General features: G+C 38.4%; 1 protein-coding gene and 1 long non-coding RNA gene across 2 annotated transcripts in view; one reads left to right on the top strand and one right to left on the bottom strand.

Moving 5' to 3' along the window:
* Asxl3 (ASXL transcriptional regulator 3) overlaps positions 1 to 24,269 on the bottom strand; it is a 177,305-nt gene that overhangs the window by 126,422 nt on the left and 26,614 nt on the right. Inside the window, 2 exon segments of the mRNA XM_013125082.3 lie at positions 19,541 to 19,543; positions 20,075 to 20,157. Coding sequence (XP_012980536.1) covers positions 19,541 to 19,543; positions 20,075 to 20,157 — 86 coding nt within the window.
* The window catches only part of LOC121144355, a 35,118-nt gene continuing 20,133 nt past the window's right edge, over positions 9,285 to 24,269 (top strand). Inside the window, exon 1 of the long non-coding RNA XR_005881705.1 lies at positions 9,285 to 9,352. This is a non-coding gene — a long non-coding RNA (uncharacterized LOC121144355). The remainder of the gene's footprint in view (positions 9,353 to 24,269) is intronic.

The following is a 24,269-nucleotide window of genomic DNA, read 5'->3' as shown; positions in this document are numbered from 1 at the left end:
TACTAAAAATGACAACAACAAAATGTTAGTGAGGTCCAAGCATTGGCATTTTCTGTTATCTTTCCAAGTGACCTTCGCAAACAGTCAAGTGTCCCACTAATGGCACCTGCGGACATCTGAATTTATACACAATTGAAGTAAGCGATGATAGGAATCTCCCAATCTTTGTTTTTTTGTAAAACTAATCATACATTCTTAGGATATTTCTGCTGAGATGGAACAATTAGCTCAAAGGCTATGGGTTTATAAAGATCTTTGTGAAAAACACCAAGAGGATTTGACAATGAGTTGCTTTTGGTTCATGAATGGGTAGAAGTTTCATATGGGGATAAATCAAAGCACATAGGATGATGAATTAATTAGTGAAACAGAAATTAGTAAACAGAAAAGTTGCCAAGGACAGGTTTATCTTTTTAGTTAGTAAGACTTAATGCTAACTGACACACTTGTTTACTCCTTTGTTTTATATATTAGCACAGCCCTGTGTTATGTGCCTAGACCATAAAGCTCCAAGGCCATTATGCTTTTCCTTAGTATTTTAATACTGTCTTCTAAGGCATTTAACATATTCACTAAAATATTTTCCTTGTGAGTTAATTGTCATTTGCTGTTACTCCTCATGCGAAAATGCATAAGAAGTCCTGGGGTGTTCATCCCTCCCTTTGTACTTCGCAGCTGTTAAAGGTCATTCCCTATCAAGGAGGGATCTTACAATTCTTATAATTCTTCCCCAATGGTATGGACACCTGGTGTCTGGATTTTCTACCATATCTATATCTTTCTCAACATCAAACACACTAGCACAATCGTTCAATAAGAACTTATCATTTGCCATGGTCCCTACAGTTCAGAAAGGAAGAGTGGTTCTCCCCAAGCCATTGCTTCATGTCTGCTCCCTCCTCTCTGTCTGTCTCTGGCTGTATTCATCTAAAATTCCTTGATCAGCAGAATGTCAGGAGAACTCAGCTCAGAATTTTGCTAGCTCTGAGGAAAATTTTACCTTTAAATATTTGATACAGGAAACAGCTAAAAATAATTAGAGCAGCCACTGTTGTTTAAGATGGGTGTTCATAAATTTGATTTAATTTAGCTTTTTGTCTTTCTTTAGTCATTTATATTTTCAAGATACTTTGTTTACAGATTTCATCTTTGATTGGACATATGAACATATTTAACAAAGACACGTTAATAAAATGCTTGGTGAAATTCAAATACCATAGTATTATTATGCTGATTTAAAATACATCTGCAAAATATGGGTAGAAATATAGAGAAAAATGAGCTATTTGACGAAAGACATAATTTCAGAATAGTTACATTTTGGAAATTACATTTTGAAAAGGAAGTATTAATACAAAGACCTGTGAATTCAAATGTTCTTTTCCTTCTCCAAACTTAGCATGCGACACATAAAAACAGCAGTTAAGTATCAGTAGTAGATCTAAATAAGATACAGTTCACATGATTCTTGTTTTAATTCCATCATCATGAAAAAGTGATACAGAAAAGACAGAAGCTGACTGCAGGGATTTCGGGATTGTTTGGGTGTGGCACAAACCAAGACCTATAGTCTTAATTCAGGGAGGGGCGGTGAGGTGCTCAGTATGACAAAGGAGAGGATGCATAACACCAGTGCAAATGTTTAAAGAGAATATGATGTGTGAAAGAGTTTGTGTATGTGTGTACATAAACTTCTGCTTTACTGTAATAAAATATCCCCTAAACAATTATGCAATTTGATAACCCCATGAAGAGAAAGAGTCTAGATGAAACAGACTTTTGAATACTGAATTTGACAGCAATAACAGCAATCCAACCAGGTCCACAAGGAATCCCACCAGAGAACACCTATCCCCAGCCAGGATAAGGAAGAGAATGAACCATAACTATGATCAATGTAGAAAGCAGGAGAATGGCAAGCTAAGAAGAAAAACCACTGCAAACCTATGTTTCCACTTACTGACCAAATGGCAACTGACTTGACAGCTGTGGATGCTTTAGCACACTATCTCTGTTCATGCAAAAGTAGGAGACCTGATTACCTTCATCACGTAATCTTCCTAAAACCAGGACTAGGAATATCACAGCTTCTGGGTATTTGTCAGACATTAGGTAAGGAAAGGTCTACTCCACTCATTGAATGTGAGTTAATATTCCGGGGCCCCATAATGCCACTCACTGAAGCTTTCAGGAAATAGTTCTTTGATGTGCATGCCATGCGCTTCCACAGAATCAATATTTTGTTCCAGCTAAGGCAGGATATCTTAAGGTGCTATGTCTGTCTCTGAACACTGCTTCATGAGCTGCAAAGACAGTGTGGAGCATAGCTACATTTAAATGCTTCTGGGCCAAAGGGAGCATACTCTTAGGTGCCAGTAGCACAAGCACATCATCATACTGTGAGATGCTAACTCACCATAATGACTTAAATAGCCTACCCCTATCTTCCTATTGCCAATGATGGCTTTTAAGTATAAGGCATATCAGTTCTGGCTTAGTTGGGAGGAGGAGTTCTATCTGATGCTGATAGCTGCCCAATCACATAAAAGAAGTCAACAAATAATAAACTACCTGGGTACCTGGAGGTTTCCAAACTCCATGAGAATAGAAAGAGTCATTATGCCATATGGGAGCAGAACACCCAAATTCTCCACATGGTTCCACACAAAACCCCATAGGAAACATTATGCAAAGATATTTCAAACAAACAAACAAACACACTCAGTTATAAACTGTAAGCGCCTGAGGTTTGCCTTCAAGCATTGCATTTGCTTGAATAATGACTATCTGATCAACCTCACAGATTCCCAAAGCAGATATAAGGTACCGTTACTTCATTTTCAATACACACAAATGTCAGAGCAAAGACGTGAAATCCAAATTCTAAAAGGGTAAATATTTACTGACCCTAAAATCATTCCTTTTGTCACTGGGCTTGTCAAAGGGGAGTTTTAAGCAAACTCTGGAATTTTTCAAAATAAACATTAGCCTAGTACATTCCTGTGTCTCCTATTTCTTCCTTGGTTTGTTCCTGCCTCCTAATAAGCATGTTTCTCGTCTTCTTTTTCCCCTTGTTCTCTCTTGGGATCCCCACTTCAAATCCAACATTTTCTTGTACCCTATTGTGATGGAAAAAAAAACACAAGACAAGACTTACATGCCATCTCTTCCCATTGGATTGTAGGAAGTTAGGCAACAAACCCTACTTTGTTCAGCTTCAATTTTCTCAACTATAAAATGAAGAAACAGCACCCTCTTTCTCAATGCTTCTGTGATGATTTAATGAACTAAAAAATAGAAAGCCTTATCCCTGTGCCTGACACAAATGTGAGTTTCCTGCCCTTTTGCCAGGATGACATTCAACCAGCAGCTCTAATGATATTTACAGACACACACATCTGTGCTTCCTTTCAGGTCTCTACCTGAACTTCCTGCATGTTCAATACTCAGCATGCTTAATTCGCTAATGAAAATAACTGAATATTACATGACTAATTAGAAGTCAAGATGCACCAAATTCCTAAGGAACATATGCAAAATGGAAGAAATTCTAGCAAATTCTTTGTAAAATATTACAGTGCTTAAGCAGCACAAGAAAAATTAGAGGCAGTATATGTTATGATATTCCTTTTAAAAAAAGTACAACCCAATGTGGTTCTTAGTACAACAGTCAGAATAATGCAGTGCTTTCAGGGAAGACAAAGCAATCCATTCACCCTTAGCCTCAAAGGTAATTCTTAATGTAGATAGGCTGCTTTGTTTCAGAGTCCTAAACAAATGGAGAATGAGTAGACTACAACTTCCACCAAGAAGACCATGGGGATGTAGTCAATATTCACAGGGAAGAGGCCTTGGAGATATTCCAGGGGTGAAAATAAACACTTCTAACCAATATTATAGGAGAACTTTTATGATTAGGAAAGTTTGTGTATAACATATGGCCACAATTGATAAAGACCATAATTCGAGCAGCAAAATTAAAAAGCCTTTCCTATTCTCACTTCCCAAAAAATCCCACTGTCTGAGTTTCCACTCTGGTCTACATTGTCACACTAGAGCAGCAGAAATGACAGATGTGAGTGACATCAATTGGGGAATCTCTCTCATCACCTTTTGACCCAGTCATTCAGCTCACAATGCCTGGCCTTCAGGCATCCTGTAACTCTCTCATGTTCACTAAATATGAATGGGGAAGTGAGTGACTGCTATGGGGTTCCATACAGGAAGACCCTCCATGTCCATTTCACCCACAACACTAGCTGGTACCTACCCGGAAGGAATGAACGGAACCACTCCAATGCAATCCCAGCCACTCCTGCTAGTTCAAGCATTCGGTTCAGCATCACCTCATGACCACCACGAAAGCAGCTGAGGCTCTAATACAATCATCATGGAAAGGTGTCCCAAATCCTTCATTCGAGGAAGAGCCTTCATACACACCAACGCTGTCTCCAAGCCATGCCGGGGTCTGAAACCAGACTGGAAAATATTATATATGTGTATATATAGTAAAACTCCCACAAACCACTCCTACTATGTCATATTTATTTACAGCCACTGAATCCAACTCTATATATATATATATTGCCTTTTCAGGGTGGAGATAAGAACACTCAAGGAAAAGTCCTTTTAGTAAAAGGGACGCAGTAAAGCCAGGAAGACCTGGTGCTGCCTGGTAAGGCGGTTGAGGCGATCCCAAATGGAACATACTTTGTCCTGAAGGGAAGAAAGAAAACACAATGTAGGTTTCCAAGCCTGATCTTCTAAACTCATTAAACAGGATCAAACTATGCTTATATAATTCCAAGGAGTCTTAGTTGTCCTAGGTAACAGCAATGGCAGATTTAATTCTTGAGGCATCATTTGATTTTACTAAGCATCTCTCGACTTGTCTGGAATTTTACTGTGTGGGCAACTCTTTCCTGATCCTAGCCACCACGGCCTCAACTGCATTTCTAGACTCTCCACTATGAATACCTCTAGACTTATCATGGGCACATGCTGAACAACAACTTCGAAAGTATAAATGATCGAGAGCCATACCAAGAGCTATTACTCCTTAAAAAGTAAAAAGGATTGAAACTAAAAGAAATCAGTTTGTTTTCTCCTTACTGAATAGGTTTCTCAAAAACAATATGAAAGACACTGTAAGGATTAGCCAGAGAGTTGCCTATTCATATTTTCTTAGGTCTGTTGTTGAAAGACTGAAGACTAGCTCTTTTCAGCATGTCCTTTAATCTAAAATTATGCAACATTGACAACTACCTATAACTCTCAGTACCACCACAAACTTTCCCGTTCTGAGTATATATATATATGTATGTATGTATGTATGTATATGTATATATATATATATATATATATTCAGAATGAAATTAAATGACTTAGACCACCACAGCTTCATTGTCTATGTAATTACCCTAAAATTATTTTTTTACATAAAGCAAGCTGTGATGTACAAACTCTGTTACATTCAATTTCATTTAAAGCTAATAGGATCCTGCCTTCCTATCTCCTCTTTACTTCCTCTACTGACCAGGCTCATTTCATTCCTGTCAGTAGCATTCAGTTAAATTAAAATGAAAGAATTTTAAAATGACCATCTGCTATATTACCTCTGCTGCCTACCTTGTATACTTTCCCTCACAATTCAATTATTCTGTAGATGTCAAATATCTAGAGATCTTTCCGACAGATCTGGACCTGAGAATTCTACCAAATATAGTAGTCATTATGTTTGTCTGCATGATCTTCACAAACTCAATCTCATGTCACAGAAAGTGACATGTCTTTCACTAAGACTCATGTGAAGAATGACTCTTGTTGGTGGAAAAAAATAACATTGTTAAATTCAGAGGGATATTAAACTAAAAGGAAAATGTGGTCATGGCATAGTTCAAATTTACAGTCAAGTTGGAACTTAGCATTGTGCCATTCATATTGGAAATCCTTATATCTGATATATAACTGATCCCTGACTGCACAACCCAAGGTTGTGACCACAAAAACATTCAAAGAATAAATCTTGTGAAGCCATCCTAGCAATAGGTGTCTTCATCAAATGGACGTCTGCTGTGATGTGTACTATGATCTGGGAGCTGCACGGAAAACACAAATATGAAGAAGGTGTGTATGCAACTTTCTAGGAATTTATCTGGGCTTAGAAACCGTGTAAATGAAAAAAAGACACTTCAAAGGCTTCCCATGGGACAGAAGGAAGTATATTAACTTCGGCCAATTCACAGTGTAAAAATTTATCCAGGGAAGCTGACAACCTAGACCTTCACTGACAAACAGGAGTTATGGTGATAGTGACCATAATGATTAGCCAAAGAGTTAGGATCTATGCAACTTACCAGAACTTTCAAAAGCACTACTCCTAACTAAAATATATTCATATATTCTATGTGCTCTACTCAGTTGAATGGGCAGTACATCTATTTCAGTATCAAGGAAAACTCTTAATGCATTGTGAACATTCAATAAAAATTAAAATGTGAGACGCAATGGTGGAACACAAATAACTGCATAGATTTACCAAAGAAGTATTTCCTACACATAGAGAGGCAGACTTCTACCTTAAGATGGTATTCTTGATCTCTCTTTAAATCTATCTCCCAAACTTTCATTTTATGTGCTTAAAGCTTCATGATCAAATTTCAAACAAAACTTGGATGACTCTAAGAATCTGATTAAATGAGGAAGAATGCACTTGCCACTGTACTGCACATCAGGAAAACCCTTCCAGAATACAAAACACTTCACTTCTATTCCATGAAGAAACAATTGTTTCAAATATTGTCAAGGATTCTTAATTAAGAACACAAACTAACTATGATCTCCTCTTGAATTTCTGATAAAATTTTATGGAAAATAAGAAGAAACTATCATGTATTTCATTTTGAAATTTCAAGCATTTAAAGCCAGTGTGCCAAAATGCTACTGTATATTATTTCAGAATACAAGTTGCAAGCCATTCCATCATGATTAACTGTTTCCAAGTTACAAACAAAGCAGCCAACAGTGAAATTTTCTGTACCAAATGTCTTAAACTTGGCAGCACATTTTGCAAGGTTTTCCAAATTACATTATCTTTGTAACAACCTCATGATGCAAATAAAGTTGGATTTAACCAATTTTAGTGGAAAGACAAGAGAAAAAGACTGAGTGAGTTATCTAGGATAACACATTATGTATAAAGCAGAAATAGAGCTAGAATTTGCATTTCCATTCAGTCAATCAGAAAATTTCATCAGCTTATTATATGAAGGGAGCCACAGGAGAAAGGAAAATCAATGAGACATAAATTCTTCCATCAATGAAATGGCAGTCCTATTACAACATGGGAAATTTAAGAACTTATTAGACACCACAGCAAAGGAACACACACATCACATTAGCATGAAATAGCAAGGATAAAATGATGAATGGAGGCTAAGGCTAAGAAGGAAAACATCACATTTGAATTAGGCCTTGAAGGTAGACATGGAAAGGGTTCTCACAAGCTAAGTAGAGTCTGATAGACCTGAAATACGTGGGAAGTGATTTTTAGATGTAAAAATGTTGATACATGTCTAACATAAATCAAGCACAAGAGTGAAAAATAGGATATGAGGGAGGCTGACACTATTTCCACATTGGGGCCCTTCCTTAAGATTCCCTCCTGTCTCCATTTCTATCTGGGAACACGCCTATCTCCTTTAGGAGTATGCCAAAATATATCCCCCAGCTTCCCTCTTAAGGCAATACAAGTGTGTCTCTGGCTAATGGGGCACAGGGACAACAGATACCTATTTTTAGCACATGCATTTAAAGGGATGTCAGGCATGCCCCTTTTCATGTGTGGTTCTCTTAGACTGCAGAGACAGCAAAGCATCATGACGCAAGGACCTGGCTGCATGAGCGTTCTGGAAGAACAGAGCTATCTCCCTCACTGTCCCTTGGATTCCCTCAGAGATGCTAGCCTGAGAAGTGAACTTCAGCATGACCCATTTGTTCTCGTAGCCCCAGTAGCACAGCAAACCCATACATTAGCTTAGAGATTTTAAGTTGAGGTTTAAACAGCAACCAGAAATCATTTGCTTGGTCTCAATTTTCAAAACTCGTGAAAAGTATCTGAAAGTACTGATTACAAATGGTATCATAAAGTCAGAAGCTCACCTGTATATATAACATGCTTGAACTTTTTTTTGGGGGGGGGTTTCTAGACAGAGTTTCTCTGTGGCTTTGGAGCCCATCCTGGAACTGGCTCCATAGACCAGACTGGTACTGAACAGAAATCCACCTACCTCCCCAATGCTGTGATTAAAGGCATGTGCCACCACTGCCTGGTCATGCTTTACATTTTATTTTCAAATTTTAATTTATATTAAATTTTAATTTATATATAATGTAAAGGACAGGATCAATTTTATTTCATAACTGAGGAATTACACAGTATATGATGATTTAGTAATAAGTGAGATTGGATAGCCTTGAATGAAATTGAATTTAACCTTATTTAATCAGATAAATTATATATAATACAAGTGTATATAAGAGTAGTACAGAATATATATGTATATATCCTATACCATGCTGATAATTAAGAATTCACTCATATTCAAATAATTATTGCTACCAGGAAACCTGAGAAAAGATTTGGCTTCAATTCTCATTAGGTAGCAAGTTTCCATTTATATGCTGAATTCTTCATCTCATATTAGAAACACATAATATTTTAATATTATTATGTCTAAATATATAATTGGTCTTCATTAAATTTCTATAGCAATAGGAAAGACTTATAAGTACAAATAAAATAAAACTGTAATTTTTAAGAATATGAATACATAAAAGTCTCAACAGGTCCAGTGGGAAAATATGAGAAAAGGAAAAATATGTGTGTGCAGTAGGACCCTTTGATTTAATTTGTCTGCAGGCAATGTATTGGCCCTTGCCTAATATAGTACATCCTCATATTTCCTTGAAAATTAACCAGGCTAAGGTTAGTCAGAAAAATGGTCTTTTCCATTTGGTAGGCTTGTGAGCCTGGCCAGGTTCAAATGACTCTCTGGATGAGCCCTTTGGCAAGATCTTGAAGGCAAAGAAGAGCCCACAAAACCAGAACCAGAATTTTGGTTACACATATACATTTATACATCTCTTTTATCTTAACTCCTGCCAACCAGTTCACAGGCATGTATGACTGGGGAAGTTCCGTGTATATGTCAATAAAGCACTGTTGGCCAATAGGGAAGCAAGATAGGTGGGACTAGAAGTCTAGGAGGATTCTGGTAAATATAGTGAAGAGACTGGTTGCCATGTGATCTCCCAGGAGGAATGGACACGGCAGAAGTACATCCTCGTAAAGGTAAGTCCTTATAAAATATAAACTAGTAATCAAGTCAGAGCTAGCTGATAAGAAATCGAGCAAACGACCAATAGCTTCATAATTAATATAGTGTCTTGTGTGTTATTTGGGGGCTGAAAGAAGCAACAGGAACCAGGCAGCAGGCAGGAAGACTAAACGTTAGACATGGGCTTCTGGAGGTCAACACAATAAATGCAGGTAAAGGATGATCCATGGAACCCCATCCGTGGAAGACACATTTATTTGACCACAGCTTAAAACAAGACATTCCTCTTTTCTTCCTCAGATGGTCTTACCCTGCGCCTACTATTGAACTTTTGTACAACATCCTCAAATTCCAAACTGATCAGTCTTTTTGAGGTTGAGAGAAAAGACAGATATTCACTCACCAGCTTTGCTAGTAGAGAGAGAGCATGTCCCTTTTACAAGCCCAAGTTTTCTTGTCTTTAGACACAGGAGCCTAAGGCTATATGATCTGTCAAGACTAGAAACAAAACACTATAATTCCAAGTGAAAATCCAGTCACAGCTTAGTTTATCCTAAAGCAGAAGGGGCTTTGAAAAATCTGACTAAAGGGGAATTTATGCTCATATAAATTCTCCAAGTCATTTTCAGGTTGGAAAAGTACTGACCTCAGTAGATGGTCTTCAACAGAAATCAGTCCTGACCTCCTCTCTTTAGCAAGGACAGAACCCCCTCTGGTATTCAGAACCATTCTCTTCTATGTTCTCCAAGCACAGAAACAGCTTCTAAATAAAGGCTAGACACTGCTTGGGTAGGTGAACACAAGGGAAAGGGAAGAGTAGCTTTTACATTTTAGGCACTTATGTGTTTCAGGTTGTTCAGAAAATGTCTTTGAGATTTCTTTCAAAATTCTTCATCCCTTTCATCCAAAAAAAGTATATAGCATAACTAACATTTTATACAAAAAAATTTATAAAATACTGAAAATGGAAACTTACAGACCTATGTGAAAAAAAAGAAAAATGGATACAAGCATGGGAGTCCCTTCCCTTAATGAACTTATAAATGCAGTACTTAAACAAATACTAACTAGAATATTAGAACATCATACATTTATGAAGACTTTGAAAATTCAAAAAATTTACCAAACACAAAAACTTGAGACAGTATGCACTGTAAAGATGTTTCTTTACAAAGAAAACTCACACTGATAACTCTCAAGAACAGACCATAACTTTGCTAACAATTAAAGAATGTAGCAATAGCCAGGAAGTATGAGCAGAACCAACCTTTGTCTTAAAATGTCCTCCAAATTCTCCAGGCATTTCGAATCAACACTGCTTAGATCCTTGATTGAGTCACCTCCTGTGATAATCTCTGTCTTGGGGAATTTCATGTCCCTGATCCCTCTGCTATTCTGTTCTCTCTCTCTAATATCCTTTGTATCTAAATTCTAAACACTGTAGCCACCCACAATGCAGCCTGAAAGCAGATGAGGGGATGATTATTGGCAGCTTGAAGAGCTCTGGAAGCAAGTGTGAAACTTTGGACCCCATCACATGTAGAACAGGCATATATAATATGCATGTATGGATAAATACATGCATTATACACATGTGCGTGTTAATCTCCTGAATTTGAGACAGAACTGTAGACAACATTCATCAATTTGATTTTGCCTAATTATGTAGAGGAAAGTATGATAGCCTTTTTTACCTAAAAGACTAAGACTTATTAGGAATCATTTACTATAGCTTTTAGAAATCGTTGCTCCACAAAAATCTCTTCCTTTTTGTTGCCTGTAAAAACAAATCAATGCTAAAAAGAAGTTCCCATGTCAGCACACCAAGTGTTTTGCATTTGAATTATCCCATCCAGTTCAAAACACTGCAGCAAAACTGAAACTCCTTTTGGCATGTGACAGTTAAGAAAATAGAGCAAAGAAACAAAAGACAAAGACAAAAGCGCCCTGACAAAAGAATTAAATAAGATCTCCCAGGTAAGTGCCATTTACCCATACAGACTTTTACCTGTACAGGATACTTGGAAAGACTCATGCACAGAATAATTTCACATCCATTTCTGGTTCTATTTCTGCACTGAAATATTTATAGGGTATTCAGTATTTCTGGGGAAAATTATACCTAGATCTTGGTAAAGCTGAAATCACTTAAATTACCTTTTTTTTTTTGTTCAATTACTTGGAAGAATGGAGAAAGAAAGCTTGACAGAATAAAAAGATGTATTAAGCAACGGCCATTTCATAGCTATAATTGCACAGCTTAGTGAATATTGATGCCTTCAGGGTTGTAGGCAGTCACCACAGCTATTTTTACCAAAGGCTTCAAATAAAATCCAAATCAATTCATATTATGTGAATATATATATACATATATATATATATATATGTAGTATGCTTGAATATGAAACCTCTTAAGCTGAGTATCTCATTGGTTAGTGTGTTAGGAATAACACAGGAAAACACACATTCACAGTGCACTTGATGGAGACACAGCAATGTGCTTGAGCATGTTGCTATGCATACCTTCTAAAGCAAGCTGGGTAATAAAGTCCCGGAAAACAGTCTTACTTTATCTCAGAGATTTTGAAATATTACAAATTCTGAATCATTGTTACTGATCAAATGTTGCTATCTCTCAGAAATTCATAAGATGAGTCCTTAGATAGACCTCAATGTCACTGCACCTCTATGAGATGACTATGGGTAAAAGGGTGGAGCGCTGATCAGAAATGGTTGGTTGGTACCCTTGTAAGAAGTGCCTGAAGAGTGTGGCTCTCCGTGTGTGTGCGTTCATGAAGAAAGGCCAGATGAAGACCAGCAAAACAGGAAGACAGAGAGGGCTCCAGAAAAGTTCCACCAGACCTCAATTTGTGGCTTGGCAGCAAGAGCAAACTCAGGAACTATGGATGAGACTCTAATCTTGGAACAGGAAAAGCTACCCTGGAAACCTACTGTATCAGCGTAGGGCACTGCCGCTGACCAGTACTGCAGTCCACCAAATAGCAACGATGTGAAAAATGCCAGGAGAACATGTGAGTTGAATAAAAGCACACATATACAACATACATGCATATCCCATACACAGATATATACACACATATACACAGCATACACAAACATACATACATATACACACATCACACATAAACATACACATGAACAATGAACTCATACACATATGCACATAAACATACACATGAACAACACATATTTACATATATGCACATAAACATACATTAAAGCACATATGCACACATGTACCACATATGCATATTCACACACATTCATGAACAAATACTATACACATAGACACATGTACCATATATACACACATCACACACATATACAGATGAACACATGTCATACACATACATACACACATGCACACACAGAACTTTATGAATGTCTTGTGGGCTCTATCTTCCATCATTTATTTATTTATTTTATATATTAATCCCAGTTCCCCCTCCTCAGAGAGGGTAAGGCATTCCATGGGGTGTCAACAAAGTCTGTCCCATCACCACACTGAGGCAGGGCAAAGACCCGACCCCCTGTGTCTAGGCTGAGCAACTTATTTCTCCGTAGGAAATGAACTCCAAAAAGTCAGTTCATGCACTAGGGATAGATCCTGGTCCCACTGCCAGTGGCACCACAAACTTCTCAAGCCATCAACTGTCACCTGCATTCAGGGGGGCCTATGCAGGTTTGGACCTACACAGGTTCCTCAGCTGTCAGTTCAGAGTCAGTGAGTTCCCACTAGCTTGGGTCAGCTGGTTCTGTGGGTTTCCCCATCATGGCCTTGACACCTTTGCTCATATTATCACTCTTCCCCTCCCTCAACTGGACTCCAGGAACTTGGCCCAGTGGTTAGTTGTGGATCTCTGCATCTGCTTCTGTCAGTTACGGGATGAAGGTTCTATGATGGCATTATTGTACTCCTCCATACCAGTTCAGGCACCCTCTTCACTATGGCTTAGAGTTTTATCTGGGGTCATCCTTGAGGGAGGTTTCTACTAAACAGTTCATGTTAGTCTGGATGTCTACCCCTGTTTTCTATATCTAAAGAAACACTGGGGGAAATTTTACAATGAAAGGTAGGCCACCAACTGTGGTCGTGTCATCATATGTCTGCTTTGAGGGCTTACATGTGCCCAAGTCCAGTTTGGGACCTCTGAACTTCCAGAGAAACATTCCACATAGTCACTTATCAACTTGAGAATTGTAACCATGTCTCTTGGCAGTCATTTCAAGAGCAAGTGAGAGGGCTCAGCAGCTAAGGGCACTTGCTGCCAATCGTGATGTCCAGAGTTTGGCTCCTGGGTCCCTCCTGGTATGAAGACAGACCCGACTCCAGAAAGCCACCCTCTCCTCCATTGTGTCATGTGAATCCATACACACACATTCTCTCTTTAAATGAAAAAATATGTAAATAAATACAATAAAAATTTAAGGAATCATTTCAATGATCCTGTCACTCAGGAAAACTTTTAAGTTTAATCTGACAGACTGTAGTCATTTTCAAATAGTGATATTCATATTTAAGCAGAGTACACAATCCACATTATATCATTTAATAGAAAACCAATTCCAGCCAGAAAACAAAAGTGTCAACAAAACATTTAAAATGATATTTTTCGGGGGGAAACACATATATGCATAAACATCCAAAATTCAAGTCTTTACCTACTTATAAAATAGAAAACATGCTTTCTTCTTTTACTTATACGCTTTGTATTAGCAAAATGCTATGGTTTTATCCAAATAACATGTTATTAGTAATAAAGTACTGTCTCTTATTTCATGTAATTTTGACAAAATAAGCTTAGTACTTTTTTACTCATTAACTCACAAACTATCATGGCCCTAGAGCATTTTGCAATATCAGCTAAGAGATGCTTTTATAGGTGACAGCAGATTTTGGAGGGAAAATGGTTTTAAAAAGGGGTGTTTCTGGGATCGGGTGTTCAGAAAGGAAAATGGTACAATAACCTATGTCAAAAATGCGTGTTCAAATACTGGAGGGAAAAGCAGAATGCAGACAAAGCAAGATGTAATCAGGAAGTGAAGCTAAGACGCCTCATGAAACAATCGGGCAGAAGGGATGGGAGAACTGGGAATGACTGGCACGCAAAATTCTAGTTTCAGCAACGAGCAAGTAAAATTACCCACCAACCAAGAGCTACATCATCCCAAGTGCTTGCCTGTACACGTGTGCGCACACATAACCATCTGCAAATTGCCCTGTGTTTCTGTTTAATCATACCATTGTCTCACACACCCCTCTCTCAGTGGCTGGCTTAACACAACATTTCCACAATGAGAGAATTAGATGTTAACAAATGGCGGGGCTGACACCGTGCACTAACACTGTAATTCTAAAAATGCCCCAACACAAACAAACTCTAGCACCATTTCAGCATGAAGGGAAGGCTGCTACCGTGGACACTGGAGATAAGAATTGATTTTGTAATAGAAATTATTTGTGTTTCTTATCTCTAGACAAGACATTTCAGCACCAGGAAGAATCACCTCCTAGAGTGCTAATTAGCAACGTAAATCTCACCAAGAGCAGTGCCCAAAGACTATTGTTTGTCACTATATGTGGTAATTGAATTTCTGACAGTTTATCCTTTAAAAATGCAAAATCTTTAATAAACCACAGTTTAAAGTGGAGATCTCAATTTCCACATATCATCACTAAGACTCACAGACAAGAAAACATAAAATGCATTAAAGTAGGTGGTAAAAGCAAATCTATTCAGGAAACAGTCAATGGCGATAAAAAGATTCTCATACATGTTAGAATACACACAAAACCTGTGTTTGTCAAATAAATATTTCACATAGAAAATTCCAAAGTGTGCTTGTCTTCTGAGTAACACTAAAACAAATAAAGGTTGTTTAGAAAACTGTAAAGTGTCCCTACTGGGATGTATAATTATAAGCTGCTGTTTGGTGAAATTTTGATGAAATCTTTAACATATTTTTATAAAGTAAGGCATCTATAGCATTATAAAAACATATTCAGAATTATTGCCCTGTCTCTGTGTGTGTGTGTGTGTGTGTGTGTGTGTGTCTGTGTATGTGTATGTGTGTGTGTCTGTGTGTGTGTGTGTGTGTGTGTATGGGTGTTCATCAGTTTGCATGAGTGCACATTTATGCTTATATGTGTGTATGCCTTTCCTAATGACCATATTATCTTTATTAGAAACTATTTATCTATTCTCAAGTAGTATAAAAACTACAATATGAGTCATGTCACATTAATTACTGGTATCTTCTAACAGCTATGCCCAACACATAAGTGTTTGTTTTTTCCTCTTCTTGGGTGAGTGATACAAGTCTAAATCTATGACTTTCAGCTTCTGGCTGTGCTACACCAACAGAATGTTTATTCACTTTAAAAATTACATGACACAGAACTTCAAGAAACACCCTGACGTACCAAAACAATATAAGTGTTCCTCCTAGAGAGGCAACTTCTGAATAAGCAAGCCAAATACAGAAAATCAACAGTGAGGCAGCCTGCAATTTTCCAAAACATGTGGACTGGGTACAGGTGTCATTTCTGACTACAGACCAGAGTCTATAATTCTCTCATTTTGAGGACCTGGAAATGGCCAGCTGAGGAGCTCACAGTCTATCCACAACATAGCATGTTGGAATGTGTTCACCATCCCTTTTATCCAATCAGCATGACTATTTGATTGTAAGATTCTGACCATCTGAACAGTCTTCCAAACAATTGCAACTGATCAGTTGTGACAACCAATCATCCTGGAAGACCTGAGTCTAAGTATCATGAGAATCAGTAAAACATTAACACAGATGGACCAGATGTTTTATAATATAAAACTACACTGATAGATTCTTTCATCCTATTATATGAAGGGGAAGTAAAGTTTGCCAAAAACACATTCACAGAAAATAGAACTCAGTCTACAGAAAACCATACTGTGATAACATTAACAGTGATCAACACTGTGACACTTTATTATATTTAAATATCTTTTTAAAACTCCTACATGGAGTAAGTATGTCGTTCTGGCTCATCCAGATAGAACTAATTATGGTTTAAATATTTCATAAATAACATGGAAATGATACACAAAATCTGTGTTCTTTTTACCATATCTACATAAAATATGTAACTTAAAGTATTGCTTACAAAGAGGAAAAGTCAGTATAAAATGTCATGAGTGTCAAAGTAACACTATTGCATCTGTTAAATCTACTCTAATATCTACATTAGCTTTGTCAAAATAATTAACATTTGGATTTTTTAATTACAAATTTAATACAGCGGTTCTTACAGTGTCTAAAATAAAGCCACAGAACAATGCTTCCCTTGTTCCCTGGTTAGCTTTCACAGACGCAAGCACAACTATTTAATGAAACTGCTGTAGACTAGCTTTTCCATTTTTATTTCAAAACAATAGTTATTGAATATCATATGCACTACCTACAGCATGTTGGTTTGGCATACATGACTGTAGGTCAAAGTCATCTCTGGGAGTCATAAAACTAACATGAGAAAGAAGATTGTTTACTCAACAGCTATTTACTGAGTATCTTCTGACTGCCAGGAGAGTTAGATGCTCTCTCTACCCTTAACAAGCTCTTAACACCTACTCAGAAGATGAGTGCAAAACTGTCGTCAGCTAGACATCCTGCAGAACTGACCCTGGCTCACAGAGCAAGAAAGACCACTTGCCACCCTTAGAGTGCTACAGACACATCAGTCATCCCAGGACCACTACCCTGTACTTGATCAGGCATATCTAACCTGTTTGTATTTCATGAGAAATACATCATTAATCGATAACAAGAATTAATCATCCATGGTTGACCTTCTAATGTTGGAATTTGTAAACTTTACCTAAGAAAAACAGATACAGCTACACTTCATTTACTCAGCTACTTTAAATATTTGGAAACATCTAAGAACTTCAAAAGCAGCAAAACAGTACATTAGGCAGGTAAAAGAAATGTCAGCACCTGTTCCCTAAAACAACACATGTAACGTATAAGACAGTTCCACACTCACAGGGAATCTACGTAGGTTGCTTTAGAGGTAATTCTAACAGACAAACTAAGACTAGAAATCAAGGGAAGAGTGAAAAGAAAAACATAGGCCATAAATAACAGATCACAGAAGAGCAGAGAGTGAAAGAGAGAAAAGAAATGAAAACATGAAATGCATGTCTGAGGCCATACACAGCAGAGCTGGCTTGACAGATGATTGTACAAACAATGGCAATGTCTCTCTCTGCCTTTTTCTTCCCTCATGCACATGGGAGCTCCCTGTCGGAGTTCTTCTAATAATAGTACCAGCCTATCAGCACATGTAACACAATAATTTTCCACACAAAAGGATGTGTTAATGATGCACCGAGGGAGATGAATTTAGGGGCACAAAAAGTTGTCTGTTCCATTCCGGTGTTCTTAATTACTCTGTGAAGACACTTTGTTTTAGAGTTTTGACTTGATTTGCTAACTGCATAAATGTGAGATACTTTGAAACACAACTGCAAAATAAGAATGTTTTGAGAGCATGACATGTAGCATTATGATCATAATGGCAATTAAAACACTATTGAGAACCACCCTGCAGTAACCATTTATAGCAAGCTAAAAACAACAGTATTTTAGATAAGAATAACAGTCACTCCTTTGGATAAGAATTTCTGTGTGTATGTGGTGCCCACATGTGTACATGCTCATGAATGTGTCTGTGTATAACTGCACATGCTTGTGGAATCCAGAGTCCAATTTCGGGTTTCCTTCATCACTCTCCACCTTATATTTTGAGACAGAAGCTCTCTGAACCTACAGCTCATGGAATATGCTGGGCTTCCTGGCCAGTGAACTTTGGGGATCTTCCCGTTTCAATTTTCCTAGCACTAGGATTATACCACCATGCCCAGGATTTACGTGTTTGTTTGGAAACAAACTCAGGTCTTCATGCCTATCCCGCAAACATTTTACCCATTGAGCCATCTCCCCAGCCCTGAGACAGCTTAATGAATGAGTTTCAAACATCTGCTTCTAGGAATACAATTCATAACTGTGATAGCGGATTCCCCTGGAACACAGCTCATCCATTTGACCTGTTTAGGTTATGACTCTCTCTTTTCCTTTGGCACAAACTTTTTCAATGCTTTCTCAATAGTATAAGTAAGTTTAGGGTTATTGACATGTTGGCAGAGAGATAATTGTCAATTTTTCCCATCAGATTCCCTAACTTCTCTTGCTGGCATACAGCATAAACCAGGGGATCCTCCACAGTGAGTAAACTGATTTCCTACTGTGGGGCTTTTGGGCACTGTGAGCAAATGGCCTCTCCCTGTTGCCACCACTGTGGGAACAGACTGATACATAAGTGTAGTGATACTTTCTCATTCTATTTTTTTGTGGAGGCCAAGAAATGGTCCCCCAAATAGAAATGAAAACTTGAGCACCTACACCCCACTAATTGTGATGTCTATGTATCTAACATTCAAAAGATGCCATTCAGACAGTTGTGGACTAATGACACTTACACTTCAAATTCAACAGGAATCATAGGTGAAATCCAAGTGTAAGAAAAGAGGGGCTCAGGGATACCTCTCTGGCTATCTCAACATCAAAGCACTGAAAGGTATCTCAGTAGTTTTAATTTCCATCAAATTATAACCACTGTAACTATAATGTTGCTATTTCCACAGCCTTCAGATAGCAGCCTCACACAAAAGCTAATTGATGTAGCATGGCTAATAACAAAGACACACATCAACGTGATTATTGCGCTATGTAAAAAAATATCTTTTTTTTCTTCTTAAGTGGTATCATCTGTAGGGTCCTAAACAGCTGGCCAAAGCCAAAGCTGTAAAATTAATACATAAATATAATGACCATCATGAGTAACCAAGATGTGGTATATTCATTCAAAAGAAAATTATTTGACAACAAAAAGTCATGGACTATTGGTGCATTTTACAACAACAATCATTATTGAAATCAAACATGTGGAGTGGGGAGCCAGAAGGCTGCATTTACATGGATTCCATTTGCAGAGAATGTCAGAATAGGAAATCCATGGAGACAATAAAGATAGTGGCTACAGTGGTAGGGGTTGCCAAGTGGAAAGTGGCAAGTATAGGACTGCATTTTAGGGTGATGTTGTACAGTAGGAAGGATGACTGCATATACAAAGGGCAAACTTTCTTATAGGCGAATCCTATCTAAATAAAGCCACTATAAAAAAATAAATAGAAAGTCTCACCATCTGATAAAAGCCACTCTGAGTAGAGGCCTTCAATATAAGAGGGCTAAATTTTCAACCACATTTTATTGGCCCTTTGAATTTTATCAGAGTCTGCTGATCTTTATATCCTGGGATCTATTAAGCCTGTAAAAGTGTTTCTCTTCTATTGCTTAATTTCAGAAGCATTATCTCCTCTTGTGGGAAAGAGGAGTAACTGATGCGTGGCTAAACCACAATGCCTTTCTTTGTTACCAATGACTATTATGTAATTCTATATCAATCCACCAAAGGTGATGAATTATGTTATCAGGTACAGGGCGGTTCTGGGGAAATCTTGGGTCACCCAAGTATTTTGTTGCAACCACAAGAGAATTTTCAGGTAGTTAGTTAACTCACCATCAACTACAGTGTTAACTAGAGATGTGCTTTGCTTCCCTAGTGGCAGCCATTAGTCAGCGAAACCGAAAATGACTTAAAGATGGATACTGACCTTGTCTCTTTTAAGCCTTCCTTCTGAATGACCTCCAGAATCTGCTTTGCTGTCATTGGGGAGTTGGGGTGCTTTTCTAGTGCCTAAAAAATAAAAGTGATGGTGAGATGTGAGACTCCTGGATTATAGCATGGAAGCATGCAAAATGGAAGCTTGCATGAACCACACATTCTCTACCTAAAGTTCTAATGAGGAAGGGAATTTCGGGCCAAAACACATTCTCACTGCACAGCTCAGGAAGGCAAAGGGATAATGACCCCCCCCATCTAGACAATGAAATCAACAACTTCTGTAAGACTAGGGGCTGGGGAAGTCCTTAAAAAGAATTCACAAAGACATACATACATACATACATACATACATGTAATGAAAGATGTGTAAAGCCTGGGAAGCAAGACAATCGATGCATACAATGTTCTTTACTTGAACAATACTACCCCTGTATTAATATCAGCTATGCTATGGTTAAAGACACATCTTCAGGCTGAGAAAGTCTTTATTCTTAGAACCACAGAAACACACAGCCCAAATATAATGGAAATGAATAAAATGCGGGTCAGAAACAACCATGTGAGATTCAGGATAAAACCTAATGTTGAGAGGAACAGAGGTACCAAAGCCCCTCATCACCATCAGCTACGCTGGTTCAGCTCAGTTTCCTTGCCTTCCCCATTGCCAATGAATGACACATGACCCTCCCCCTCCTGCCATCAAACTCTTTGGGCCTTATGAACTCAGTCCTGTTTTCCTTCCCTCCTCTTCTGTCATACTCAGTCTATGGGGCGATATCTGTCTTAACCAAGGAGGCAGAAAACATAGGAGGCCATGGATTAGTTCACAGACATCAGCATCAAAGTGGTAAACAAGTTCTTCTATGTATTCAGGGCTTAGGGTCTATGTGGGAGGCTCTGATGCAGCAGACCGAATGCTGCTCACCCTCAGCAACCACTGGGACCACATTTGGAGATGCTCAACTGGAGTGTCCTCCTCTCCAAGGTTAGATGACAACCATATAAAGATCTTATAGTAGAGCTTCAGGCAAAGCCACGGTCCTGCAGAACTTACTGATCCTAAAGCTCTCATTTCTCATTATTTAATAGAAAGAACACAGTTACTAAGAAATAATGGGGTTGCACTAACAGTCTTCCTAATCTCTTCAAAGTAGGTCCGTGATTTCTTCTATTACCAATGACCAAATTTCCATTATCTAAGTAGCAAAGACTGATGCATATGTGGGCCTGTCAGTGAGTGACAAACAGGTGGCCCCTCCTCACATCCAGGCTTCTTCCCAGACTGCTATTTGCACTTCTCTGACAATGTTCCCATTACCCAACTCTTGACCATCACCATGCTAACAGCTAACAGCCGTTTAAAGGCTAAAGAAGTATTAGCAAAGTTAAGCGAAGGCAACAGGTACGTCATGGAAAGGAAAACCATCCCTACGGGGGCTGGCACTGGAGTGTCACACTGAATTGGAAAAGGGGATGGGGAGGTTTAGGGAAATCCATACAGGAGGAAATGTAAAGTAGATAAATACTGGAGGAGAAGGTAATAATGAAAATATGACAGAGCTGAAAGGGCAGACACATTCACATGGAAAAGGGGAAAGAGAAAACAGACACAAGTGAAAAAAAAAACACTAATTGCCCACAGCACAGTGTGTAGCTATGGATTATGGAAAAGGCTTGCTGAGGTCACAGGGACTCTACAGGGTTTAGGGTCACCCCACATGACAGGTGATGCTGGTAGTAACCTAATGAGTTCTCACAGCAGATAGGGACAGAACAACATTAATTAAGCTTGTTTAAGGAACCAGGGAAGACAGGATGGTGAGAAAGGAGGACAAGACAGCAAAGTAAGAAGAGGGAAAACTGAGCTGAGCTGGTGTCTTCTAAAGGCAAATTCATTCAGTATGGTAACAGACTGGAGAGGGACCTATCCTGTCCTGGAAAGCACTTTAACAGAAATCTGGGTGCATTCGTAAGTGCAGTTTACTCACTGTGGAGGATCCCCTGTTTCTCTTCCTGAGTACAGGCCCCTCAGCATACCTGGGCAACTCCTCTCAGCAACTGAGAAAAGTTGGATGGCCCTGTTCCCTTCTCTATGATGTCACTTCCTACTCTACAAAGCGCCAAGAATTACATCAGGAAGTTGAAGAGAGGCAGGAAGGAGATGAGACCACAGAGAACAGCAGAAGCCAACCTCCATCCCTGCAAGACAGAGAAAAGAGAAAGTACACGGTTCCCGGTTGTGAGCCAGCTTTACTAATACCAGCACAAGATAGGGAAAGAGTGCCTTCATGGAACATGGCATTGATACTATCAAAATGATGCGTCACATGACAGAGACATGATCAGACTCAGGCAAAGCACACTGCACAGTGTTAGAATTGGGGAAGACTCCAGAGTACAAGTGCACCCCAAGCTCTCAGGTCCACCCACATCAACTCATCAAGCTTTTGACCATGAGGTTGTCCTAGCCTTCATATTGATTATTTTAAGGGATTTTTTGTTTGTTGTTTTATTTTGTTTTTGTTTTTCTGAGACAGGGTTTCTCTGTATTGCTTTGGAGGCTGTTCTGGAACTTGCTCTGTAGATCCAGGCTGGCCTCGAACTCACAGAGGTCCACCTGCTTCTGCCTCCCAAGTGCTGGGATTAAAAGAGTATGCCACCAAAAACCTGGATCGTATAGATTTTTTAAAGACTTCTTTATCATACATGCAAGTTTTCCAATTTTAATTAAAGCTTCTTAAAATGTACATTTTAATTCATAAAAGTATATTTCTTTCTAATTTCCTTTTAATAACTCTGCTGACTAATTCTTTGAGAGTTCCATACAATGTATTTTGATCATATTAAGCCCCAACTGCTTTACTTAAATCCTCCCAATTGTGCAGTCCATACATTTGGTCCTAGATGTAAAGTCATCCAATGGAGGGTGATTGGTGAGAATAAATGACTATGGCATGTTCAACCACAAATGGGTTGTCTATATCACAACCCCTCTCTGAAGTTCAAGGACCATCTCTGAAGTAGAGATAGAAGGACTGTAAAAGCCAGAGACTGGGGGGAACCAGAGCAAACCAGTGAACATGACAGGACCACTGCACTCATGAATACAAAGCAGCTGTTGTTGCCTGCACAAGACCAGCACAAGATCAAGCCAATCAGTATTTTAGTATGGAGCGAATCTACATTTTTATACCCAGGTGAAATTCTAACTTAACCTCCTCCTCCTCCTCCTCCTCCATTTATTATTAATCAGCTATGTTTCTCCAATTTGACATGCTATAGAAACCACACATGGTTATAGTGAGATATCCTCTACCATGTAGCATATGGGACAGTGTATTTCTAACATGGAGAGAGCGAGGAGAGAGATGGGGGAGAGAGAGAGAAGTCCTTGCTGAATTGGACAGGAGCAATCAGAGCCACATGCTCACCCCCAGATTTTGGAATCCTCTAAGCTGGAAACCACTGTTCCGGGGATTTACCCAGGGTTGCTGCTGGTTCCACTAAGTAAGGCACCAATTGCTACAACAACTATAACATTTCAAGATACTTCAGTGTTACAGAATAGTGCCAGCTCATGATTCCTTGTTAAATGCCTAATTGCTTACCTCTTTAGGGGAAACTGGGGTTAACATTAAAATATTTGATTAAATCTTGAAGGAATTAAGGGCCTATGCTGTATTTAATATTTCCTTTGAAACATTTAGTAAGCTTTCTATTGTCTTATTTTTCAAATGAAACTATGAGTAAACTATATTTGCACGTTTTATTTCTAATGCTACAACAGCCACTTAATTGTGTTCATTATTATCTATATGAACTGGAAATTGAACTCCTAATAGTTTCAATAGTACTACAGTAATGGACTGGGTTTTTGTTTATTTGTGTTCCTGAAATATATTAATTCTTCTCCTTCTGATTTATCTCTCTTTCCAACACTGTTCACCCAGGCTGGAGAGTGAGCATTTCTAATACAAAACAAAGTGTGCTGAAAACTCCAACTGTTTTATCATTTACTTCCTCTTGCCAACACTACATTTGCTCAGGAAACTGTACTCAAAATATTAAAGCCAGCACTGCAAGAAAGAATGGATACAACTGACCAGATGCCCCTCTCCTCTGCAGGATTCAGACTGTCTCTGTGGTCGATCTTTGTATCGCTGTCCTTATAATTCTCTGTGAAA

The sequence above is a fragment of the Mesocricetus auratus genome, unplaced genomic scaffold, assembly GCF_017639785.1.
Source record: "Mesocricetus auratus isolate SY011 unplaced genomic scaffold, BCM_Maur_2.0 Super-Scaffold_100015, whole genome shotgun sequence".
In the NCBI taxonomy this organism is placed as follows: domain Eukaryota; kingdom Metazoa; phylum Chordata; class Mammalia; order Rodentia; family Cricetidae; genus Mesocricetus; species Mesocricetus auratus.
Note: the sequence above shows the minus strand (reverse complement) of the source record. Positions and strands in the feature narration are given on the sequence as shown.